Source organism: Oryctolagus cuniculus, chromosome 13, assembly GCF_964237555.1.
Source record: "Oryctolagus cuniculus chromosome 13, mOryCun1.1, whole genome shotgun sequence".
Taxonomy (NCBI): domain Eukaryota; kingdom Metazoa; phylum Chordata; class Mammalia; order Lagomorpha; family Leporidae; genus Oryctolagus; species Oryctolagus cuniculus.
The window spans coordinates 25,567,700-25,592,752 of NC_091444.1; the positions used below are offsets into that span (position 1 = coordinate 25,567,700).

Below are 25,053 nucleotides of genomic sequence, written 5' to 3' on the forward strand. Positions count from 1 at the left end.
TCAATAAGCCTAATTAGGAGGGATTTGTATCAGGGAATTCAAAAGTTCATAGAAAAAAAGAAATAAAAGCTGTTTGTTTTGGAGCAAAAAGAAAGGGAAATACATCCAAGGAGTCTTCACAAAGTTCATGGCAAAGGAATATTATAAAAATATTGTATAATTATTTTGATTTTTTTATACCAAAAGAAACTTATAAGTAAAATTCTACTTATTTTCATTTTATTTGTAAGGGAGGGAGAGAAGGAGAGATTGAATCTTTTTTTTTTTTTTAATTTTTTGACAGGCAGAGTGGACAGTGAGAGAGACAGACAGAGAGAAAGGTCTTCCTTTGCTGTTGGTTCACCCTCCAGTGACCGCCGCGCTGATCCGATGGCAGGAGCCAGGTTCTTCTCCTGGTCTCCCATGGGGTGCAGGGCCCAAGCACTTGGGCCATCCGCCACTGCACTCCCTGGCCACAGCAGAGAGCTGGCCTGGAAGAGGGGCAACCGGGACAGAATCCGGTGCACCAACCAGGACTAGAACCCGGTGTGCCAGCGCCGCAAGGCGGAGGATTAGCCTAGTGAGCCGCGGCGCCAGCCAGAGATTGAATTTTAATCGGCTGGTTAACTCCCCAGATGCCCACAACAGCTGGGACTGGGCCAAGCTGAAGGCAGGCACCCAGAATTCAATGGGGCTCTGTCATGTGGGTATGAGAGACCCAAGCACTCGAGTCATCCCCTGCTGCCTCACGGGCTGCACATTAGCAGGAAGCCGGAATGGAAGCAAAGCCAGGACTCAAACCAGGCCCTCTGCACTGTGATGCAGGCATGCCAAGCAGCATTCTAACTCCTGTGCCAAACACCCATCCTCTCAAATTATCTTATCTTATTTGTCCCTGAGCTTTCTGAAGTACCCTCATATAATGAAACGGAGGTTTAGAGTAGTTCAGTAACTTGCCCAAGGGCACACAGCTACTCAACTCACATTGGTATTCTAACCTTAGGTCTAAGACCCAAAGAAGGGCTCTTCCTAGTGAGTTACCGCGGCCAGGTTAGTCCACTGCCCAACACTCCAGCACATCCAGCCACAAACCTAGTGCACCTGTCACCAGGAGGGTAACTTCTCACACCCCCCACCTGGGGTATGACTGTGCTAACACTGTGCAAGCTTCCCATGGTGCAGGGGGCAGTGACAGCCATTGACCATACTTAGGAGACAACCCCTGCTGCCCCTGAAAATTCAATGGCCTGGAAGAAAGCCAGAGAATGCAACATGGGAAAAGCTGAGCACCACACTTCCCGGAGGCTCTGCCACAGGATGCCATGGCTGCTGAGGCAGAGACGCACGCACGGGTTTGGCAGCCATCACTTATTGGCTGAGTGACCTTGGAAAGGATTCTTCTCTCCACAGAGCCCTAGTTTATTCCCTTGAGAAATAGGGATGTGACGGCAAGGCCATGTCGCGGTTCCAGGGATTTAGTAAGCGACACGCAACACGTGCTGGCCTTGTGACGTAGCTCGTGCAGCCTCAGGATTTCACCATGCATAGTGTCCATGCTTTGGGTAAAGACAGAAGAGCACTCAGGGCCGGGAGCGAAATGCCACAGGCTCCCTGGAGTGCCGAGGGTTTGGGGCGAGGACGGCTCCACTTCCTCTTGCTTCCGTGAATAGCCCTGAGCTGCCTCCCTCAGAGGAGACGAGGATGCTGTGCCTTCCTCTTACCTCCCTCGTGACCAATCTGAGATCTCAGAATAGCCAGATCTTTCCCTCCAAGAAAACTGGCCTGACACGTGAGCGAGTGACGGCCCCGCTCCTTGCGGTGCTATAAGGGTTCTGCTTTCCAGGGCAGTTGGTCCTCCCTTTACTGCAAAAACAGCACCCACCCCACAGGCCCTTCTGCAGAGCAGGTGCCCTGTCTGACAAAGGCAGAATGCCTGCCTTTTGATTTCTCAACAGGCACAAAATGATAGGGTACCACTCAAGCAGACCCTCAAAAATGACAGCCACCCACACATGAACTTACTACGCACTAGACCTTGCAGGTAAAAGCTGTAAGCATGACCTTAGGTAATCCTCACAACATATCTGACAAAGCAGACGTTCTCATCGCCTCCGTCGGACAGATGAGGAAGCTTTGATCGTCTGTACAGAATCACAGAAGTACCAAGGTGGGTAGAGACAAGACCCAGACTGAGATCTTGTCTGGCTCAGAGCTCACAGACAAAAAAAGAACGAAAGGTCAAAATCCTGGAGCAGCTCCAGGTTCTGCCTTCTCATCCTTGCCCATGACCTCATGTGACTCTGAAGGAAATGGAGGGAGGCAACAGGTTCCTTCCTGAGTCGGATCACCAGCGCACACGGAGAGCTGATGACACTCCTGGGTTTAGGGCTCAAGCAACAAGGTTTAGAATAAAGGGGCCAGAACAGGCCCGGAAGCTGTGAGAAGCAGGAAGGCTCCTGGTGAAACAAAGCCAGCTCTGTGACCTTTCTATAAAATGTCACATTTGTGACACGAGGCCAGTGGGTACCTGGGAACAGACGGGTTGGCCACTGAAGTACCTTCCAACTCAAACATTTTGCTGCATGTGGGAGGAGATCTCCAAGATCAACCACCCATCCAGACAGGTATGGAAGGCACTGTGTTCTCAGGAACCTTAACAAACAGCATCCTCAATTTTGCCAAGATAGAAACAGCCACAAGAAAATACTTCCCTCTGCCAGGAAAAAAAAAGCTACAAGAACAACTCATGCATGTAATGTTCTTGTCTTCTATGCCCTGTGTAACTGTGAATTAATTCCCAGAGGGACATAATGTGAGACTACAATGGCACTACCAAAATGACAAGCCTCTTTTTTTTTCCCAAAAAGAAAAGAAAAAAAAGGCAGGCAGGATGCTGCCTCTTTATATGAAGGCTCTCGCTAAAATTCCTCTGGACGCGTCCCAGACTCATACGCACTTCGGGTTGGAAGGACGTGTGAAGGGCAGCTCGGTTTGGCTCCCCTTGGATGCTGAAGTCCCTTCCATGACGTTTCTGAGTGTGGGAACCGAGGGGATGCCTAAGTGCCACGAGAGACACAAACCCGACGCCATTCAAAGCAGATGATCCCATTCCTCGGGAGCTCTGATCTTTCCAAAGGACGTCCTTGGACGGTGCCAAGATCTATCTACAGCTTTGCTTCTTCCTCTGCACTTTGCAGCTGTTCAGACCCCTCCACAGGAGCCCTCTAAAAACGTGGCCCCAGGATGGGAGCTTAGGTACAGCGGGTTAAGTCGCCACTGGGGACGCCTGCATCCTGGAGTGTCGGGTTCAAGTCCCGACTACTCTGTGCGTCCAATCATGCACGGGCCTAGGAAGCTGCTGCTGCGACACTGGTACCCCGACATCTGCCCCTTACAGGGTAGATGCAGAGGGAGGTCCTGGCTCCTGGCTTCAGCCTGGCCTAGCCCTGGATGTTGTAGGCATTTGGGGAATGAACCAGTGAATGGTAAGTCCCTGCCATTCTACTTTTTCAAATAAATAAATCTTGAAAAGAAACAACGATAACAAAAACAACATGGCCTTGAGTCTATTCTTCTCCACTGATCAGTCATTCTGTGCTTTGACAACCTGACCCCTGAAACACTGTTCAGTGGTGGCCTGGGTTAGAGACAGGCTTATTTGGTCCACAATTATTCCAAGATGATACTCCTCCAGATGACCCCAACCGTGGGTGGCAGGTGAGTTTTCAACTGTATAATGAACTTGCTTTCAGGGAAAGATGTAATAAACAAACAAGAAAATAAACTTTAAGAGAATGCACTTGGCTAACAGAGTGATCAGCAAGCATTCTTGACTGATACGTCAGGGAGAAGTACCCATGATCTACTGGAATCAAAATGGCCAAGTTTCAAACCACAGAACCACCAAAGCCATCTCGCCACAACCTGGCCTGTTAGGATGTAGACGCTGAGACCCTGAGACTCGGTCTCTGCCTCCTTGTCATCCTCAAAGCTTTACTAAGTCCAGATCCCCCTGCACTCACTTAGGCACTGAGGACCAAGGCACCAGGCCTGGCCCTGGCCGGTCTCCAAGCAGGGACTCACAAGACAACACAAGTCAAGAGATTAAGAATAGAGGGAAGCAAGCTGTCGGTGTAATCCAACGACGACAGGCACTTGGAATCTCATACAAAGCACTTCCACAGACAAAAGGCTGCTTCCTTTCTTTGGACGTTGCTCCAACTTCTCTCCAAGTGGAACACCTGCCCCGTGTGTTTGGCAAACACATACTTCAGACTCAGCTCAGGTCCCACCCTCCCACACTTTCTCTCCTGCTGCCCCTTTAGCTGCTCTCCTCTCTCACACTCCCACAATTCCTTGCACAAATCACAGTGATTGTACTTGGCATCGAGTGCTGCAATCCCTTCCTGTATCCATCTCCTGTATTGGGCTTTAGGCTCCTGGTCGGAGAGAACTGAGCATTTGGTTTTATATATTTGGTTTTCTCTATCTAGTCCAGCTCGGTTGGCACAGTATTGTGTTTGATGGCGGAACAAATAAGTGTTGTAGCAGAGTCGGAAGAGTTAACAGGGGGCATCACTCGCGGGAGAGAAGGAATTCCAGGATGAGGAAGCAGCAAGCTGAGACTCAGCACTCCAAAGGGCGGGGCCAGCCTGAAGGATCCCGTGGCAGTCTCTGGGTGGGAGTTCTGGGTGGCAGGGGGAGGCCTGGGGGAGCATCGCTGAGGCTGGGGCTCAGGGGTCAAGTCTGGGCCAGATGTGGACAACCACATAAGCCCTGCTGAAATGTGCACACGCTATCCTGCAGTCAGCTGGGGGAGCGGCATGATCGGGTTTAGGTTAGGGAGCAGCTATAAGGAGGAAGCACTGTACCCAGGACAGACACAGGGCAGGCAGGTGAGGGTGGAGTCCACGGCGCGACCCGGTCAGGGCAGGGGCAGGGAACCCCGCAATAAGGAGCTTTGTGTCCTACGATTCCTGTGGGATGGGAGCAAAGTAGAGACTCAGATTTGAGAGCTGGGGGGAAGTGACAGGATCTGCAGAATAAGCTGAGGCGTGGGAGAGGGAGGAGAAACAGCCACACTGATGCCAGGGCTCCCAACGCGGGATCCTGGGATGAATCAGGCCAGGCAAACACGTAGCGACAGGAACAGGCTGCGCGAACGGTTAGGAAGTCTTTTTGGGGAAGATTCCCACGCTGATCTTTCCAGAGGGTTTACTCTAGTTTCAGTAATGATTTAACCAAAAAGACAAAATGCACAAAAATCTGTCGTGAAAATATTAAGAGTACGGACAAATATTTTAATCCTTAGAGACAGATGGAACAATTCTGATCATTTGAGCATGAGAAAGGGAAAAAAAAAACCCTTCAGGTGGGAAATTCTATGGCTCTTAAACCACTAATCACTTCTCAACCAGTTCAGTTGGCAGCTGGATACAAACTATTCCCTAGACCAGCAAATTTCAAGGCTTTCAAATTCCAAATCTTTCTTATTTTCTGGCCCCAACTAAATTATTTTCCTATCTTTAAAAGTTATTACCAGCTACCTGGCTAACAGCCTCACACTGCTCTGCAGGTCCCAGTCCCCAGGGAGAACTCGGTTTACAGAATGAAGTGGGCCACCCAGCCATGTCCTTGACTACCAACCTCACATTTCCCTCCTCTCTTCAAAATGCTAGATCTAGATATTGCTGGGATGAAAGGCCACAGACACACTCCCGAGCAAATCCCCTCTGCATCAAAACTGATCCACCTTCTAATCGTGAACAAACGCCTTCTCACCTCCATTTTTTAGCAAAAATCTCTGCAGAGCAAGCGACGAACAGAATCTCTTTAGAACCAAATGCGTTACTTAAATAAACAGCAAAGGAACTTTCCTGACCCGAGGGATTATCCTCCGTGCACAAGGACTGCTCTTGGCAAAACAAGAAAAAAAGAACGGACAGCGTCGGCTCACCCTCTTCCTCAAGTTGTAGGTGAGGATGAGGTTCCGGGAGAAGGAGTGGGAGAAGGCCGTGTAGAACTCCAGCACCTTCTGCAGGGCGTCCCGTTTGATCACGTGCAGGTCACAGTAGGTCAGGGCCCTCACGTTGGCACAGGACTGGGCGAGGGTGGCTTCCTTCCAGAACACATCCCCAAATACGTCTCCTTTCCCTAAGGAGAGAAAGGTGTCGTGAGAAAGTCTCGCCCAGGGGGGAACGGTCAACCTGCTTCCTTCTGCTTCTCAGAATTGCTGTCCATTCCACATTCTGCAATTTGGGCTAAGAAAAGGCAAAAATGATGTTAGCTTGAATCTTTACAACACGCAATTCAATAAACTTTAAAATGCCACATAATATATGTCGCGGTTTAACCAACGGATTGGAGATCATTCATGCCAGCTCCCTGGAGGGCTATCCTGGTCATCCTATCCCAAATCCCACCTGTGACTGTCATTCTTCATCGCACCCTCTTTTCTGCATAACCCTAATCATAACCTATCATTGAATCACTTGTTTGAGTTCTGGTTATTGCATATCTGCCAACCTGAGAACTCTGGTGTCTTACTCCCCCCTCATGTATCACAGTGCCTATCACGTGGCCGGAGCTCGGTCCACACTGGCAGGTGGACTGCAGGTCTACACTGAGAGGTGAGCAGTTAGTTAGGCTGCTGATGGAGAGCATGTGGACTCTTCACAGGGCTGGTGAACATGACAGGACTCCTCTATCTATGTCAACCTACAGAAGGCTGGCAAGTGTGGGTCTCTCTCCTCTCAAGTACTCCAAGGTGCTCCCAAGACCCCATCCAGAGCCTGTTCCCTACCTTTTGACATGCTCTCTTGGGAATATAAAAATACAGGACCTGTATAAATGGCATCTCCAGATCTGTTACCCTAAGCACTTCACACAGGTAAGCTTAGCAAGTCAACAGAGTGCTATGGAATGAGTAACTGGGTCCCCTCCCTCAGCCCCAAATCGTGTATCAAAATCCTGATTCCCAGTGTGACAGAGCCAGGAGGCAGATGGAGACTACTGGAGAGGCAGTGAAGTCATGAACATAGAGCCTTCCTAGGCAACAGGGACTCCAAGGTCTCTCTTGTACCCTAACACACAAGGCTAAAGATAAAGCAGGTGGTCTGTAGCCTAGAAGGTCCTCACCAGAACCTGCCCACACTGGCCCCTAATGTGGAACTTCCAGCCTCCAGAAGCTTCTATGGCTTAGAGGTCACCTGTTCTATGATACTCTGTTGTAGCAGCACAAAGTAAGACAAGCTCCAATTCCACATACTCCGGGTGAAACTCCAATCAGTCTGCTCAAAACATCTGCTCCGCACACCTGGGAGATGGCTCCTCCTCTTCCCAGGGATCAACATCTTAACATATGTCTAACTCAAAGCCGAATTCATTCCTGGCACAGCCTCTGGTTATAAATAGTTGAAAATGTTGTTTATCTTGCCTCTATTTTAGCACCGATAAACACAAATTTGAATCCTCAGGGAGCCAGAGAGGCGTGCGCAGGGGGAAGGGAAAAAGATGCTAGCTACAACAAGTGAAAAGTAATAGATTCCAGGGTGCTGTCAGCCTATGCATCCGGATCAGCCAAGCGCCGCAGCTGGAATCCGGGTACCTGTGGCTCAGAGTGATGAACGGGGCAGCCATGACGCTGATGAAGGCTGCTGAAGCAGTCGCACCTGCAAGCACACGGGCGGCACGTGACTCCTCCTCAACACTAAAAAGCGGCCACTCGACGTGCATACGCCGCTCCACAGGCGCTGCCTTTTCCAAACATCTCCAGATATACGACGGGAAAGTCCCTGGACGGGTACTTTACTTGACAGTTCCCCTGTGTCTGTGGTTCTAATTTGCAAGGAGGATTTTATTTATACAATGTAAGTAGGACACGTGCTTGGGCAGATTCTAGATAAACATGCCTTAGATTTCCTTCCCAGTTTTTCCTTTTTTTTTTTTTTTCAAGCTTCTGTAATATGAGTGTGCTGATGTAGGGCTGGGGACACTGGATGGGAGCATTTCTCTCTGTAGGATGCGAACTGGCTCCTTCAAGTATGCTCCCTGGTGGAGCATTCTCACCAAGGAGGCCAATCCGTTTGTACATGTTGAGCATTCTGTAACCTGCCCACACAGTCCACAGTGACCCCTGAGCCCTTCACCTTCATGTAACCATGTTCCTCCAGAGATAGCTCTTCCTGCATTAAGCATCCGATCTCTTCCTTTGCCCCTTGTGCACATGCTGCAACTCAACAGGAGGCAAGCCACACCTGGGCTCTAAACTGATAGAATCTGGCAGACGTGATGTTCCTGGCATCCCACGCTCAGGTCTCTTAGAACACTTTCTCTTTGGATTCCAAGAGGGAAAGTCCCACCTATCCATGAGAAGCAGAAGCCACACAAGAGGGCACATGGATGTGCTCTTAGTCCACAGCGCAGCTGAGTTCTCAATTGCCAGGCAGCCTCAACTGTCAATCATGTCAAGGTGCCATCTTATCTTCCAGCCCAGCCCCGCCTTCGGATGACTGCAGCCCCAGCCGATGCCTGACAATAATCACGAATGCAAAGCCCGAGTGACAAGCAACCAGCTGAGAGACAAGAATACATTTTTTAAGCCACTATGTAACAAGAATGCACGGAATTGTGGGGCGCTAGGCTGAAGGGCTCATGAGAAACTACCTAACAGGATTTCTAATATTCTAGAAGAACATCACAGGTGATCCCAGCTCTGAGCTGGCACCCCTGCATCCTGCCCTGAAATAATAAGACAAGAATAAACAAGGTGAGACTCCAACAGGGACAGATTTTTTTCCTGGGTAAGCCTTCTGCATATCGGTGAGAAAATGTAGAACTTGTAAAAACCTGCAGGCTCCTATTGGAAGAAAATATGGCATAACTAAGCCAGAAATACCTCTAGTGGCAGCCTACCGGTAAGCTTGTCTGATTCATATGGAGATGACCTCATTTAAATAAGACCCAACGTCTGATCACGTGAGTCTGGGAGTCATTTCTCTAATAATAAAAGAATGCACAAAGTAAAATAAAAGCTCCTCTTGTGCATTTAACATATGAATTGATCTGTAAAAATGCAGTTTATAAACAACTCCTCAGGGCCATACCTGTTGCATAAAACCAAGGACAACCATATTGTGATTGGAACACAGCTAGAAATAAACAAGGCTTTAGAAATGACATTATCCTACTAGACGCTTTCCAATCGATGGTTTCTGACAGAGGCAGTCAACGGAGGGTGGTTCCCATCGCAAAGTGTACTTCACGGTAAGATAATCACGGTTAATCTACAGGGTGGACGAGGCTCAGGGCTGTCATAACTTGGTTTTGATTTTCAACCCAAATTGAAAATCAGACAATCTTACTTCCCGTTGAGGCAACATCTTGGTATAAATTATCTGTTAGCTTTGAGAATGCGATGTCGGAGGACCTGTCAGATTTACAACAAGCGCAGGCCTACTCTGGCAAGGCAGAAATGTTTTTATGCCACCTATGACTTGGGCAAACTGTCAAAGGGAAGGAGACAGTGCATCGGGCAGGCTGCTCCGGAGTCAGCCACGCGGCTGGGAACGGTGATTTCCCGGGTCAGCGTTGGGAATCGGAAGCCAGGATGAGCCCCACATCCACGTTTGTCTCTTGTTGGCTAATGGGAAATGATCACTTATTCAAGAACAAAAGGTGCCCCAACGCTCTCAGCAATCAACCAACTCAAGCAATCAGCGTATTGATTTATTTATCACCGCGAGGCGCTGGGTGCAGAATGTGAAAACCTAACGTTCCAAGTCTCCAAAGCACCAACATTCTAAATGGATGTTCTGAGCTGGAACAAAGGGGGTGCGGCTCTGGGGGGAACGGGGGAGGGGAGGAAAGGCAGTCTCATTAAAACTCTAGGCAAACATTGCCATAATAATTCATCACCCCCCCTTCTGCCTTGACTGAGCCTTCACTTCTGCAGTGGACTTCAGCAGCCCCGGGGTATAGTCAGGGGACTGAAGAACACGCACACAACTGGTGGAAAGCAGCGCACAGGCTTGAGGGGCCCAGAGACAGGGAGGGGAGAGCCACACCAGGGGCACAGCACAGCAGAAAACCAAGCCAAGAGCCAGTTTGGTGTCATGGAGGGCAGAAGCTGGAACAGCAGGTGGGAATGCGGGGAGGGGCTAGAGGGGTGACCAGGGCAAGTTCAAAAAGAGCTGGACCCAGGACCCTGCAAGAATTTAGCAGCCTTCTCAAATATCAAAGACTTGCAGGGAATCAATCAAGTCTGATCTGAGCCCTGTGCCTGGGTGAGGAGCCCCCCCAGAGAGGACCCCACCCACTCAAGGACAGATTCCCAGCATGCAGGGGCAGGCCAGGGCAATTGAGGCCAAGATGAAAGGTCTGCCTGCCTCTCTTTTCCATTCCCTGTTATGGGCTTACATTTTTTCAGCCATTTTTAATTGCCACATAGTAACACTACATATTTGGGGGGGAGGGGTACGGCTCGGCATGTCGACACACGTATGCAATACACAACGATCACCCCAGGGTCATCAGCGTTTCCAGCTCCTCAAACACGGATCATTTCTCTGTGTTGGGGACATTCGGAATGTTCTCTGCTAGCTCCTTTGAAGTGCACGGTAACTTATGGTTAAGTGCGGTCACCCTACTGCGCTACAGAACACTGCATTTTTGTTCCCATAAAGCAACCTGTCTCTCTCCCCCAGCGCTCTTCATGGCCTCTGGTAACCACCATTCTCTCTACTTCTCCAGGACCCACATTTTTAGCTTTGCCACATGAGAGAGAATACCCGGTGTCTGTCTTTGTGTGCCTGCCTTGTTTCACTTAAAACACAAGGTCCTCCAGGTCTACCTGGCTGGCTATAAATGACAGGACTCCACTTTTTTATGGCTGAATAATATTCCATTGTGCATATCCTATTAATGTGCTTTTTAAAAGACTCCTCCCACTGGTGTCCCCTGTACTAGGCAAAACAGAATTCTGAAGCGACTAGCTACCGCTGAAATCATTAACCCCTTCTAGACCCAAACCAAGTAGGAAGAACTCATTCAGTCATTCCACAGCTTTTGCCGGGCCCTGGTCTGGAGTGCCAGGCTCTAACAGTGGAGCAACAGATGTAGTGCGGATGGAGACACAGGTGACTGTAATATATTGGGGGCCAGGATAGAGTGCAGGAGGGTTATCCAGCTCAAAAGGTAAGGAAAGTCTCCCAAGATGTAACTTCAAGTTAACCTCATAAAGCTGTAGCATGGAGAGGATTCTAGGCACAGAATGATTCTAGGACCAGCACACGCAAAGGCCCTGAGGCATCAGGCTCTGGCTCTGTAGCAGAACTGAAAGCCATTCAGAAGTCCCTGGATTACTCTGTATCTTGAATCATTGCTTCTTTGCTTGCCCATGGAACTGAGTGTTTCTGGTGTGCTATTTTGCAACCCTCAAAGGAAAACATCTGGCTTCCTCATGCAGCTACAAGCTCACCTGGGCACCCTGTGTTCTCTGCACACTGCCTAGGCAATGCTGACTTGTTGAGTTGCTCTTTAAAGCCCTGGAGCTTCGTCTGTGCTGGGGCTGCCGTGAAAGTGCGATTGAGAGAGGTGGCAAACAGCACACGTAGAAGGCTCCCCCACTCCCAGGGCATCAGGGAGCCCTCTACCCTCAAGCCATTTCTGAGACCCTGGCACGGCTGAGAGACAGGAAGCCTCTTTCCCAGGCACGCCCTGCGCAGAATGCGTGCACGCTCCCTGAACTGGTCCTTCGAGAGGACAACGACAGGGACACAGACAGTCCCCAGACCCCCTGAGCTCACCCTCCACCCAGAGAGGCTGAGTCCAAGTCTCCCCTTCAGTTCTCAGAGACACGTAAGAGCCAGAAAGCCTCTGCCCAACTCTCCTCCTCCCTAACTCCAGCCCCAGCGCGGTGGCCAAGAACTTGATCACCTACTCTTGCAACTGACAAGCGGGCTGCAAGCCCAGGTCCGCCCTGCTGGGGGCTGCACTGGCCCCTGCCAACCTTGCCCCCTCCTCCTCTTCCCTCTGGTCACGGTGGGATTCAAGTCCCTCCCAGCCCCGTTCCTCTCTCCCTCAAGGCCTCCCTAGCACTCACGTGGGCACTCCTGCCAGCTTGTTGGCCTGGAAAACTCCTGCTCATCCTTTGAAACACGCCCACGCCTCCTCTCGGATCCCTGGCCGGAGCAGCTCCCTGTTGCGTGCTCCCTCCTCACCACAATCACTCCTCACTGTTGGTGTTGTGCAGCCCCAGGACTGTCTCTGTCACCCGGGAAGTTCTCAATGGCTGAACGTGCCAACAAATGAAATGGCAATGTGCACCTCACCAAGCCCCTCTCAGCCTATTTCTACTCAGCTATGAAACACGGGTATCCAGACCCAGCTCGGGGCTGTGGTAAGATTCAGGTGACACCATGCAAACAAAGCACTTACCACTGGGCTTGGAGCAGAACAGGTACTCAGTAAGTAGCGCGAACACAAAAGAAGAATCTTCTGGAGAAGTTAGCATCACAGGGAGCATCAGGCCCAGTTTAAAGACAGGAAACTGAGTTCCAGAGAGGCCAGATGATTGCCCATGACCCAAGAGCTGTCCACACATGGAGAGGGTCTCCATTGTGGGAGAAGCAACACAGCACTCCCAGTGGGCTGTCTTCTGCCCGCCTCCCCTTCCGTTAGTCTTTAAGGACCATGCAAGGTGATAGAAGTCATCAAAAATGGAACTTTGACTGGAAGGATGGCAACATAGGTTCCCAGATGTTCTGGCAAATCAGCTCTTCCCTCTATGGTGATGGAACCCTCACTTTAAATTGAACACAAAAAAATGACCAGAGTGAAGACTACATTGCAGCGAGGGGTGGCCATCTGTCCCATCTCGGTTGCGATCCTAGGTCATGATGTAAAGGGAAGGATCACGCCCTGCCTCTCCTCCCTGCTCCCTCCCCACTGGCAGGAATGGGAAGGGGAACTCCCTGGGACCAGGAGGCCAAGAGCAACAACCTACTCAGGGTGAAGGAACATGCTAGGAGGAGCTGGGCACCCACCCCCTTTGTCAGACCAGCCCTCCTACACCTGCACTGCCGCCACGTAAGAGAAGAGTGAGCTCCTGTGTTGTCCGAGATTCTCTTTGTATGCAGTGGTGGAGTTGGAGCAGCTGAACCCACAGCCTGGTCAGTTCAGGAGCCCGTGACGCAGTGGGACCAGAGAACCAGGACTGCTGAGGACTCACTGTGCCAGGCTCAGGCACCAGCCAGGAACCATGCTCTAAGCACCCGAAGCGCCAAGTCCAGCCTCCAAGTTCACTTGAAGAACTCACTAACTCTGTCAAGGGCTTTGGGGCTGTTTCCCTGGGATTGGCTGAGACAGGGGAGAACAGGTAGGACAAGTGTTGACATCGCGTAAACATTGCCTTCTCTCATCTGTAGTAAAGCTGCAAAGCCCTTCCTCTTATCCTTCCTGCACAACACATACCTCTGGCAGTCTGTGACCTCCTCTGCATCCGCTACAGTTCATCCATCAGAGACAGACAGACACGGTGGAAACCTCATCAGCGCGCCTGCCCGTCAGAACTGTGAAATACACCTATCAGTCTAAAGCCTCAGCTCTAAGTGCCGGCTCCTATCTGATGGTGGTGGGTGTGGAGGGCTTAGCCAGCAGGTTTCACTGGACTTTTTTTATGCTAACAAAGAAAGCAGGGACCTGGAATACCGAGGAGACCTTGGTTCCAGGGATGGCTCTGCAGTTCTCCCCCCTTCTCAGAGGGGCTTCTTCCAGCAAAAAGATTTGGTCTCATTTTTAGCTTTTGCAGGAGAGCTCAGGTATGTACAAGAAACACAGGTTTCTTTTTAGCTTGGTAAAAAGGCAAGCAACACAAGCCACCTGCATCAGAGAGGGGACCCTGAGGTGGCTCCACCATGGATCTGGGCCAGCGATGCCCAAACAAGAGGTCGTGAGGTCACATGCCAAGCCCATGGTGAACTTCATCGACTCTGCCTCTCCAGTAAGTTAGCAGATCCAGCGTCCCTGGGGGTGGCTCACGTCTCACCCTCACTCTGCACACTATTCCATCAGCAATTCCATCCAGGACTTGCCCCAGCCTCCCGCAGAGCAGTGTTCTAACAACGTATATGGATCCGAGATCATCTCTGTCCAACGGCTTATGGCGCAGGGAGACAGAGCTTACGTACAAGTGTAACGAGGGAGTGTAAAACAGCAACAGAAACCAAAGACCAACATCCGGGACAGCTGCGCTAAGGTAGCCCTGAGGACCCATCACAGAGGAGACGTGGCACGCCTGATTTTCCCAGACAGCACGGGGGCAGCTGGGTGGTTAGGGATGCAGAGGGTGCCTGGGGCTGTATTCACTGCCCGTCATCAGCTAGACCCCGGGGCAGTGTTGCCGGGAACAGGGGAGAACTGCACCCCGTTTCCTTCTGCCGGGAGGTGGCTCTGGGAGCACCAAGCACACACTCTCTGGGTTTCCTTTGTCTAATGATGTGCTTGTGTGCACAGCCCAGTCCCTCACTCTCAGGAACTCACTCCTGCGGGAAGCACGGTCTCTCTCCCTCTGTGCCATGAGGGTTAGCATCTCATGCTGCTCAGCCTCCTGCGGTGGGCTCGACCCCGGGAAGCCCTCCAGGCTGCCTACCTCTAGGCTGGTGTTATTTCTAATACCAGATAAGTCTGGAAAACAAAAGGTGAGGCTTTGACCTGGACCTGTCTTCTTGTCTTGGGAGAGGTCCAGGCAGTTTCTGGAGCCCCCTGAACCCAACACCCACGCAGCCGATCTAAGCTCACTCCACTCGTGCCACACAGAATCACCACATCGATCCTCACTCCTCTGGCTGAGGAATCCAAGACGCTGTCTAGGGCTCCACAGGCCCCAGCTGGGTTCTAGCCGACCCTTGTGAACTGCTGTTCAGCAGTTTTTCTCTCTGTAATCACAATGCACCTTACGATCGATGATGAGTCAGTTTAATTGGCAGAATTGTTTGGGCCATAAAACACCGGTGTTAGCTGACAATTCTGTTTCATGAAATCCAGCCCAGTAATAGCTTGACAATGCCCACCACTCTCCTCGCCCCCCTACGGCTTCCCTCGGCTCAAACCCACAGATCTACCGATGGAACCGGTCCTTCTCCCCTCGGGAAGCCGGCTCGGCCTCCAGTGCTGCCCATAGCAACGAAGTCATCGGTGTGACCCCAGACTCCTCCCTCTCACTCCTCTCCGTACCCGACGAATGGCCGAGCTGTGAGGACTTCAGCCCTCAGCTTTCTCTTGGATCTCCAACTCTCCCCCCATCTTCAGGTCAGGCCTCTGCCCACTCTCTGCCTCCTTGCTGCAGCTCCCCCTGCCTCTCTCCTGGGCTCTCTCTCAAATCCATTCTCCACACAGCGGCCAGGCTGCTTTTTCCTAAGCCTCAATGCGACGCCATCACTCCTCTGGCTTCCCACTGCCCTCAAGGCTCTGAGCCTTGCTCACCTCCTCATTCCAGCCCCTTGAGAGCGCTGGGCCCCAGGTGCACTGATTACTTCTCACTGCCACACACATCTCCCCAACCTCTCCAGAGGCTTGGAGGGACATTCACTTTCTAATCTCCCATCCTAACTGCCCAAAGCCACTGTTGCACCTGGTGGTCTTCAGCTCCGACATCACCTCTGCCAGGACGCCTTCCGTGATTTCTCACAGCCTGGCTTGATTAGTTGCTTTCCATATGAGCTCCCACAGTTTTCTGCTCTCACTCCTATTACAACTCTTAGGATTATGAAATTTCATGTCTTTTCATGCTTGTCCCCTCCATACTGTCAGCTCCATGAGGAGGGTGTCCAGTTCAGATCACTAGCCCCCAGCACTAATGCCAACATATGGCATGATATCAATCAAGAGATGGCTCTTAGCAGACAGACCTACACGCCGCCCCCAGCAGAGGACCAGCCCCCAGACCCGGCGCCAGACCTGGACAGCCTCAGGCGGCTGCACCGTCAGCCTGACTCAGGAACGTGGATTCCCGACCTGCACAGGAACACTTGCTTCGTTCATTGGGATGCAGTTCCATGCAACACTGAAACTTCGCAGGTGAAATTTGTAAGGAAATAAAGACAACGCATGTCAGAGACGACCCTGGGATACAAAGGCTCCCCTTAAAAGCATTAAATTTTCACCACAACGCGTTCCTCAGCCTTGCACGTGGTTACTCACGCAGAGCCTGAACCGCCGAGGGCGGCCTCCCTCTCTGGCCAGGGCCTCGCCTATCACTGGGTAAGACACGGCCTGGACTTAGAAACGGCCGCGACGAGGCTCCTTCGCGTCGACACAATGGCAGGGAGGTGAGGTTAAATTAGCTGAATGTCTCCGCAGGCAAGCACACAGGTCACACGTTCTCCACTGAGCGCGGGTGACCATTTCCACAGACGAGAGCTGAAAATTGACTTCATTTTTCCCCATAGAGAAGCATATTACTGCATTGCGGAAAATAATTGGCACATACGGAAAGCAGAGAGAGTAACAGTCACTGTGGCGGAGAATGTCCGAAAACGTCAGCTGGCATTCTGGTACACCTGCCCGTTTTCTTCTCATGTCTGCATTCTTCTATAGCCAAGCACTCTCTCACGCTACTCGAACACACAAACGTGCGCGTGCGCGTGCGCACACACACACACACACACAGTTTTCTCCACTTAAGATTCCATTTGAAACATTTTGCATGACAGTAAAACTTCCTGTTTCAGCATCACACCTGCCTTGGTTTCCCACATTCTGGGACTCGGCCCGTCCTCCGGTCTGGACACTCAAGTCACAACGATTTCCTTTCAAAAGATCTATTCCTTCTCCTCATTGCTAGTGTCTTCAGGGACTGCAAGCCAATTTTTTTTTTTAAGTGCTTCAGAAAAGAGAGCATTGAGGAAGAGAACCTTGTCTCCACTTGCGTCCGCTTAGAAACAGGGCACGTGCTACCCAATGCAAACGGCTTTGAGTTTCTCAAGTCCCAGGTGATGCGGACTGCAGCCCCCTGCAGGAGTGTAGGTTGAATGTGATTGCTCCAGCTGTTGGAACAGCTGCCTGCATACCAATGCTGGGTTGAGGTGTTCAGAGACAGCTCCTCCCCTGGGGCCGGCCAGGGGCAAGCATTTTCACATGGCGGGTGGCGGCAACACTCACCTAGCAACCTCACCCGGGTCCTCGGGACAATATGGAGCCATGCCTGCCACAGGGGAGAGCCCCTCCTTCCCCTGCACCAGCTCTAAGAATCGCGGGAAGCATCTCTGTGGACCATTCAGCTTCTCTATGCCCAAAGTAATGAATACTTACATGAACTTGCTGCTTTAACTTCTGTCGGAGAAGTCATTCTGTCCTCACCATTGGCCATCTTCCGTCTCAGGAACTACTGGAGCTGGAGCCAGTGCTGTGGCTTTGCAGGTAAAGCCACCGCCTGCAGTGCTGGCATCCCATACGGACACCAGTTTGAGTCCCAGCTGCTCCACTTCCTATCCAGCTCTCTGCTACGGCCTGGGAAAGCAGTGGAAGATGGCCTAGGTCCTTGGGCCCCTGCACCCACGTGGGAGACCCGGCAGAAGCTCCTGGCTCCTGGCTTTGGGTTGGTACAGCTCCGGCCATTGTGGTCATTTGGGGAGTGAACCAGCAGATGGAAGACTTCTCTCTCTTTCTGGCTCTACCTCTCTCTGTAACTCTGTCTTTCAAAGAAATAAAAAAATCTTATATTTTTAAAAAAAGAACTACTGAAGGGTTTGGGTGGCATGTAAAGAAAATACATGCCATTTTTTGTATTGATTATATTCATAAATGACAAAAATGCTGTCAGAATATATATGTGAAAAAGAAAATATCATTCTTTTCAATAATTTAACAAGCAAATGGATATGTGAAACTTGAAATAATGTTCTCTCTCAAGATCTTGAAAAGTAAAAAAAAAAAATCTCATTTTGAAAGTAGCACATGCTCTCTTAAAGAAATGAAAGACAAATGTAAAAAAGAAAATTAAATGTGCTCCAATCTCATGAACAAGATATTCTCTAGAACATATTGGTGTGGATGCTTATGGGCTTTTATCTACAATTTTCCCCACAGAAATGAGATCATGTTGTAGTCAAAGGTTGTATTTTTACCTTCATCATAAGAATTTTGAAAATTTTTATAAAATTTGTTTGAAGGGCAGCCATTCAGCCTAGTAAAGCCACTGACGGAACACCTGCTTCCCACACCAGGGGGCTGGATTCGAGTCCTGCTCTGCTCCTCATTCCAGCTTTCTCTAGTCTGCCCTGGGAGGCAGAGGCTACGTTCAAGTCGTTGCATTCCTGCCATCTGCCGGGGAGACCTGGACCGAGCTCCCCGATGCCAACATCAGCCCCTAGTCCAGGGCTGTTGCAGGCATTTGGGGATCAACCAGTAGATGGGAGTTCTGTCTCTTACTTAAAAGAGAAACATTATTTGAGAGGCAGAGACAGACGGACGGAGAGGGCTCCCATCCCCCAAATATCTGCAATGGCTAAGGCTGAACCAGGCCAAAGCTGAGAGCTGGAAACATAATCCAGGTCTCCCATGTGGGTGGTAGGAACCCAAACAGTGGAGCTGTAACCAGTGCCTCCCACGGCCTGCCTTAGCAGGAAGCTGAAGTCAGAGCTGGAGCCAGGACTTGAACCCAGTACTCCAATGTGGGATGCAGGCATCCTAGCAACCAGGCCAAACACTCACCCCGTCGTGAGAATTTGTAATATTTCTTAAAATTCCTTGTGAGCCAGTTGAGGTTCTACTTCCACTTCCTTTCCACTGCCCTGAAATACTGAGTTCTTCTAAAAACCATTCACGCGTTCTGTGTCCATCTCTGCCCCTCTGCCATTTCTCGTCTATTCCTCCGAATCCCCAGTCTCTCTTCAGCTCTGGCTCCTTTTCCTCCCCAGTTCCAGGCCCCTCCACTGGGACGTCCTCTGGGGAGTTAAATGCACCAAAGCCACCAGAAGCTCACGCCTTCCCCTCTCACTTTCTCTCCCTCCTGGCTTGGCTTCCTGCCCCTGGTGCCTCATTTCCCCACGCATCCAATGTCCCAGCGGCACCTGTCTCTGCTCACCCCGTCCCCCTGTGATTCGCAGCCCTCTCCTTTCTGAGGTTTCCTCCACCTGTCCGTCCCTCCCCACGGGACAGGCAGACTTAGCAAACAGAAGTGCAGGTATCCAGTTCAAGCTGAGTTTCGGTAAGGGAATACATTTCCTTACGAGCAAGCTTTGTGCACTGTTAGGGGAAAACTTGCTAATAATTACGTGCCGTCTCCATGAGAGTCGAATTCCACTGGCCGTCCTGCACTGTATTGGGCAACTTCACCCCATCTCCATTTTCACTTGCCTGCATCTTAACACCACTCATTTTTAAAAATGTTTGTTTATTTGAAAGTCAGAGTTACAGAGAAGAGAGAGCGATATCTTCCATCTGCTGGTTTACTCCCCAAGTGGCTGCAATGGCCAGGGCTGGGCCAGGCCAAAGCCAGGCGCTTCCTCTGGGTCTCTCACACAGGTGCAGAGGCCTAAACACTTGGGCCATATTTTACTGCTCTCCCAGGCCATAAGCAGGGAGCTGGATTGGAAGTGGAGCAGCCAGGACTCAAACGGGAACCCATATGGGATGCTGGCACTGCAGATGGTGGCTCTACCTGCTGTACCACAGTGCCGGCCTCAACACCCCTCATTTCTGCCATGAGCTATAGTTACCTAATGGCATCCCTGTCTCCCCGCCCAATTCATTCCTCTTCACAAATCCCAGCTCTACTGGTGTCAATGCATCTTTGGTGGTTTCTCACATCCCAGCTCTTCTTTTCTGGAAGCATCCATAGACGAGCCCCGATGTGCCTCCAGCCCCAGGTCCCACCACCACTCATGGCATTCTGAGCACAGCTCCAGGACGTAGTGTTACAACACACACCCCAGGCTCTCCTTTCCAGGCCTGGCTCCCACCATCCTTTCCACCCAAAATGCCCTTCCTCATTGACACAAATCCTGACTCCATCCTCACAAAACCCACCACTCAACACTGCAGCTCCATCACCTTGCATCCAGGAAGCAGGCATCAACAGATCTGATTGAAAACTAGTGCTTCCCTATGTTTAAACACTGCAGGGATGGGGAAACTTGTTTTTGCCAAGGGCTACTTAAATATTTATAGCATCATCCATCAGCCATACAGAATTATCAACTTAAAAACTGGCCTGCTGGGCCCAGCATCATCATGGCAGAGCAGGTTAAGCCACCACCTGTGATGCCAGCATCCCATATGGAAGTGCCAGTTTGAGTCCTGATTGGTCCACTTCTGACCCAGCTCCCTGCCAATGCACCTGGGAATACAGTGGAAAACGGTCCAAGTGCTTGTGCTCCTGCACCCACGTGGGAGACCCGGATAGAGTTCTGGGCTCCTGGCCTTAGCCTGGCCCTGCCCTGGTTGTTGCAGCTATTTGGGGAGTGAGCCAGCAGATGGAAGATCAATCAATCGATTGATCTCTCTCTATGTATAGACACACACACAAACACACACACACACGTAAACACACATCACTCTTTCAAACTAAATCTTTGTTTAAAAAATTACTCTGCTATAGATTTATTGCATTTTGAGTCCTGCCTGTGGTTGCCCTGGCAGGGCCAGACCAAATGATTTTGCAAGCTTTGTTTGGCCTGTGGCCAGATGTTCCCCACCCCTGGGAGCAAATGAAAGAAAAGGTCCCCTGCTTGGTGCTTTCTGCTTTCCCCATTGACTCATTCCAGCCAAAACATCAAGCAGTGACTGGCTGCAGCCGCATTGCTCCAAGTGTAGTCCTCTGACCAGGTGCATGGAGGCACCACCAGTGCCTGTTAGCCCTGCAGCCTCGAAGGCTCCATCCTCAGCTGCAGAATCAGAATGTGTTGGAAGCAGCTGCATCTTGGCCCTGTGACAAGATGCCCAGCTGAGTCCTGGGCTGACTGCAGCTGAGAGCCCCTGGGTCCATCGAAAGCCTGCTCCGCCAGCTGTCCTGGCACCGGCCCCACAAACCACCACGCCGAAAGCCTCGAGAGCCTTCTGCTACTCTTCCTCCTCCAAAACCCAGCCTGGTCCTTCCAAGGCCAGTTCGGCATTTGCTTCCCCCCATGAACGTTTCCCTTTCCTCCTCTGAAAATCTAGAGAGAGAAGCATCTGAGTTACTCGTTGTCACGAACCTGCATTTGTCTCACCCAACACGACAGAGAATTCCCTTCCAAAACAAGGATTTTCTCTGTGCCCCAGAAGAGAGTGACACCATGTAATGCTGTGGCAATTGCTAAATGAATAGATGCTTCATCCTCCCCGACACGAGGTCCATGGACCCAAAGCAGCTGGCAACATAAGCAAAGATAAAAGTGCCTTCTAAATTAGGGGCTGTGAGAAGGGGGTACTCATTAAAAGAATAACTAAATCAAGGGTTCATCTGTGAAAAAGCATTTATGGCTCTACCTATACATTTAGGGAGAACGTATAGATGAGAGGAGTTCAACAACAATGGAATCAAAAGGTCAGTTAATTTTGGTGTCAAAAATGAAATTCTATTCTTCAGATTAGGTCTTTTTCATGAACCTTTTGAAGCCTAACTGGACAGTGACAGGACTGCAAGTGGAATCCATGGCACGTGAGCCAGCACCTGCCCAGTGACTGTCAAGGCTGCTCTTCATCCTTGGCAGGCCAGGGTCCCTGCACAAACAGCAAAGAGTTTCCTTGAGTTGACAGCCATATCCAGATCTGTTCTCAATCTTTACAATCAACAGAATAAACTCATCTTCTTCCCTCTGGCTCTGAGGACTCTCCAGATACCATGGAAACCACTCCCCCCCCCCACATCCCACATCCTGAGAGTCTCCCCCGCCCCGAGATCTCTGAACCCTTCTTGGTCTCCCTCTCATGGCCTCACACAGGGCTTCTCTGTTTCCTAGGGCCACCCAGCCAGTCTCCATGCTGCTGGGTTTGTGCAACCTTGATCTTCATGTCACTGCCTTGCCTGAAATTCTCTGAGTTCCTCATCCCCACCAGATCAAGTTCAGAGCCTTATTCTAGACACTTGGCTCCTTCTCCACTCAGCCTCTGCCTTCCTTTCAATTCCATTCCATTCCCTGGTGCTTTCTGGGTGCTGGGCCATGGGCCAGATGCCAGAGACCAGAAATCAAAAGTTGCCAGGCTCACAGGGGAGGGAGGTGATAAACTGTGCCAGGGTGATGAGTTTAGTGGAAACCTAGGGGCCTCCTCCTCAGCAGTAATTAATTCCTGCAGTGAGTTGGTGCAGAACCAGGCTACAGTTAGATCTCCAGCTCTAGGGCCTGTCCTGCTACTCAATAAATCTGGCCAAAAAAACTTCTATCTTGCCCAACAGAATGAAAACAAATCAAGAAGACACAAGATGAACCATGATTAATATACAAATTAAGTATTAAAAAGCAAAGCCCATAAAAGTTACCACAGGGACACTAAATCATAGTGAAATTAGAACATACAAATGCCACTCTTAGATGAGAAACATGAAGTACTATCACACTAAAGCACAGCCCTGATTGTAGTCCATGACTCCCCTGTGTTGGTCAAGTAACGGAGAAAATCAAGATAACTTCTAAGCAGGGGCAACATGGTACCCAAGCCCTTTAATTCTGATGACTATGAAAAATTCTAAGAACGTTACTCTTAGAAATCTAATGAATAGGAAAAACTCTGATGAATAAAATGCACATTTTGAAAAACTTGAATTTATGTCAAGCAGTCAGGAAACTAAATGGAGAAGCCATTAAGTGATTTCTTCCAAAGACGACAGTGGGAGGTTTTCATGCCAAGATGAAGGCAGTGTGAACAGCAGAGGGAAAGGGGATGGAAGAAATTTCTATAACACTCACTGTCCTCAGAGGACAGCATGGCTCACAATCCAAGAAAGATATTGTCTAGGTTTATGGGATCATGTTTTTGAACCATGGGCTGTGATCAGGTCAAGAAAGCAATTTAGTGGTGCATGACAGTCAATTTTTTTAATGCAAGAGAATAGAATTTAATAAAAAAAAACCATCAGGTTGAATTTCATGTAGCAATAGAAGTACTGTATCTTATGTATAACTGTGAATGTATGTGTGTGCATTAGTTAGCAGTGTATTATACATTTTACGTGATGGGTTGTAGTCACAAAAGTTTGCAAAGCACTCTTCGAGAAAATTTTCATTAGAAAGGGTTCTATTTTTAACACATACAAAACACACTCCGTTATGAATATTGACACTTTTCCTAATTCTTGGAGTCTGTTCTAAAATTAAACAGAGACTGGGGGGGGGAGAATATTAGAACTGGAAGAACGATGCAAATTAGCAGAATATGAATGAGTGAACACTGCTAACAAGAGACCAGAGTGCACAAAAATGCAACAGATAAGCTCTGGTCTCTCTCCTAATGCCTCCTGCTTATGTTAACTGAAACTCCTTGGACGTTTTCCTTCCTTGTTGGAACACAGAATACATAGTAGATGCTCAATAATTGCTTGTCCAATGATCCCCTATTACTACCTGGATTCTCTCTTTGGTAACACTTATCATACAGAGTGAGAACTATCTTCCTAACATCATTCTCCTCTATGTGTTGCAGCTTCTTGAAAGCTGTGTTTCTGTTTGTTCCTCTGCTGCATATCCACCCCATGACAGTGCCCGCAGAAAGCAAATATTCCATCAACTGACTGGAATGAACTAATGGCCATCAAAGGACAATAAAGATCTAGTTCTAATACCCAACTGATGCTTGAGCCCCTTTTCAAGAACAAACTGGTATCAGTTCAATGACCCAAAGAAATTTTTAACAAGAAAACTCAAGTTTACCAGAGCAAATGGCTTGGGATCTCTTTTGTCTCTTGGTCCAGAGGTCATGTTGACTCAAAGGACTTTCTCATCCTTTTATAGAATAAGAGTCACTTGAAATGGGACAGTTTTCTCAGACTACTAAGCTTGAACACCGTCTTTCTGGGCCACATCTATAATCCTGGGGACACACAGAAGATGAACTTTCTAACTCGGACAGCTTGAGGACAACAACCAGTTAGAATCCAAAGTGTCTGGGCTTTCCCAAGGTCCCACCTCCTCCTCACTGGTGGAGGCAGGACACCCAGGAGGGCTGGAGGCAGAGGGCTAGGCTCGGAGGAGCCGTCAGCTGGCCAAGTGACTCAACAGGGAAGCAAGCCCTGGCTGATTCCCAATAGCAGCTCAGGCTGAGGGGCAATAAGCAGCAGGTAGGAGGTAACTGCTTGCTTTCCTCACCCCTCTCCCATACCTCAGTGCTGGCATCCAACATCCAAACCAGCTCCTAAGAGTGCAGCTGCTTGGGATGGGACATTAAAGAAGCACTGAGCACGGATATGTAGGGAAGGTGGTGCTATTCACCAGGCTAGGTGACTTGGAAAAGCGTCTGGTGAGACACCAGTGAGGAGATGCATAGAAGACATCTCACCTCAAAGGGTCAATTCCAATCCAAAGATTGCTCATGGTCCCTAGTTACCAGGGACCTTTAGATCTTCAGTCTAACGCTCTCCGACTGAGCTATTTCGGCAACTGCAATGATCCCTAGTTACACCTCTCCTCGTCCAGGCACTCTAACAGTCTCGACCCATAGGAAGCCTTGTTTGTCAAGGACACAGATGAGTACTGAAGGTAGGGACGGTGCCCCTCTCTTTCACCCACACTACAGCAATGGCTTTAACCTCTGTGAGTCCTTCCTCGCACAGTCCCATCTCACTTCTCCGTGGTGAGGAGGTAAGAAGCAGTGTAACTCTGGTCTGCAGGGGTCAGTGGACACCACAGAATCCAGAACACTCATTCTAGCAAACAGGTTCAGCCTCTCCCTCCCACCCAATCGCCATCCCCCGACCATCTGTCAGCACACAATGAAAGAATATAAATCACTCTCGGGCTAACCTGAGCAAAATGTAATCAAAAGAGTGAGTTGGCTTGGGACCAGAGAAGAAGAAAGCTGAATAAGGTTTACTCCAGAGTCAAGTGGGAACAAAATGTGGGTTTCTTCCTTTTTAAAAAAACAACGCTGTGTCGTTATTGTAGC

At 49.9% G+C, this 25,053-nt stretch overlaps 1 protein-coding gene across 2 annotated transcripts in view; it reads right to left on the bottom strand.

Annotated features, from left to right (window-relative positions):
• KCNH1 (potassium voltage-gated channel subfamily H member 1) overlaps positions 1-25,053 on the bottom strand; it is a 379,659-nt gene that overhangs the window by 87,438 nt on the left and 267,168 nt on the right. For both annotated transcript variants that reach the window (XM_002717533.5, XM_002717532.5), the window contains exon 10: positions 5,936-6,132. In XM_002717533.5, the coding sequence (XP_002717579.1) occupies positions 5,936-6,132 (197 nt within the window). The remainder of the gene's footprint in view (positions 1-5,935; positions 6,133-25,053) is intronic.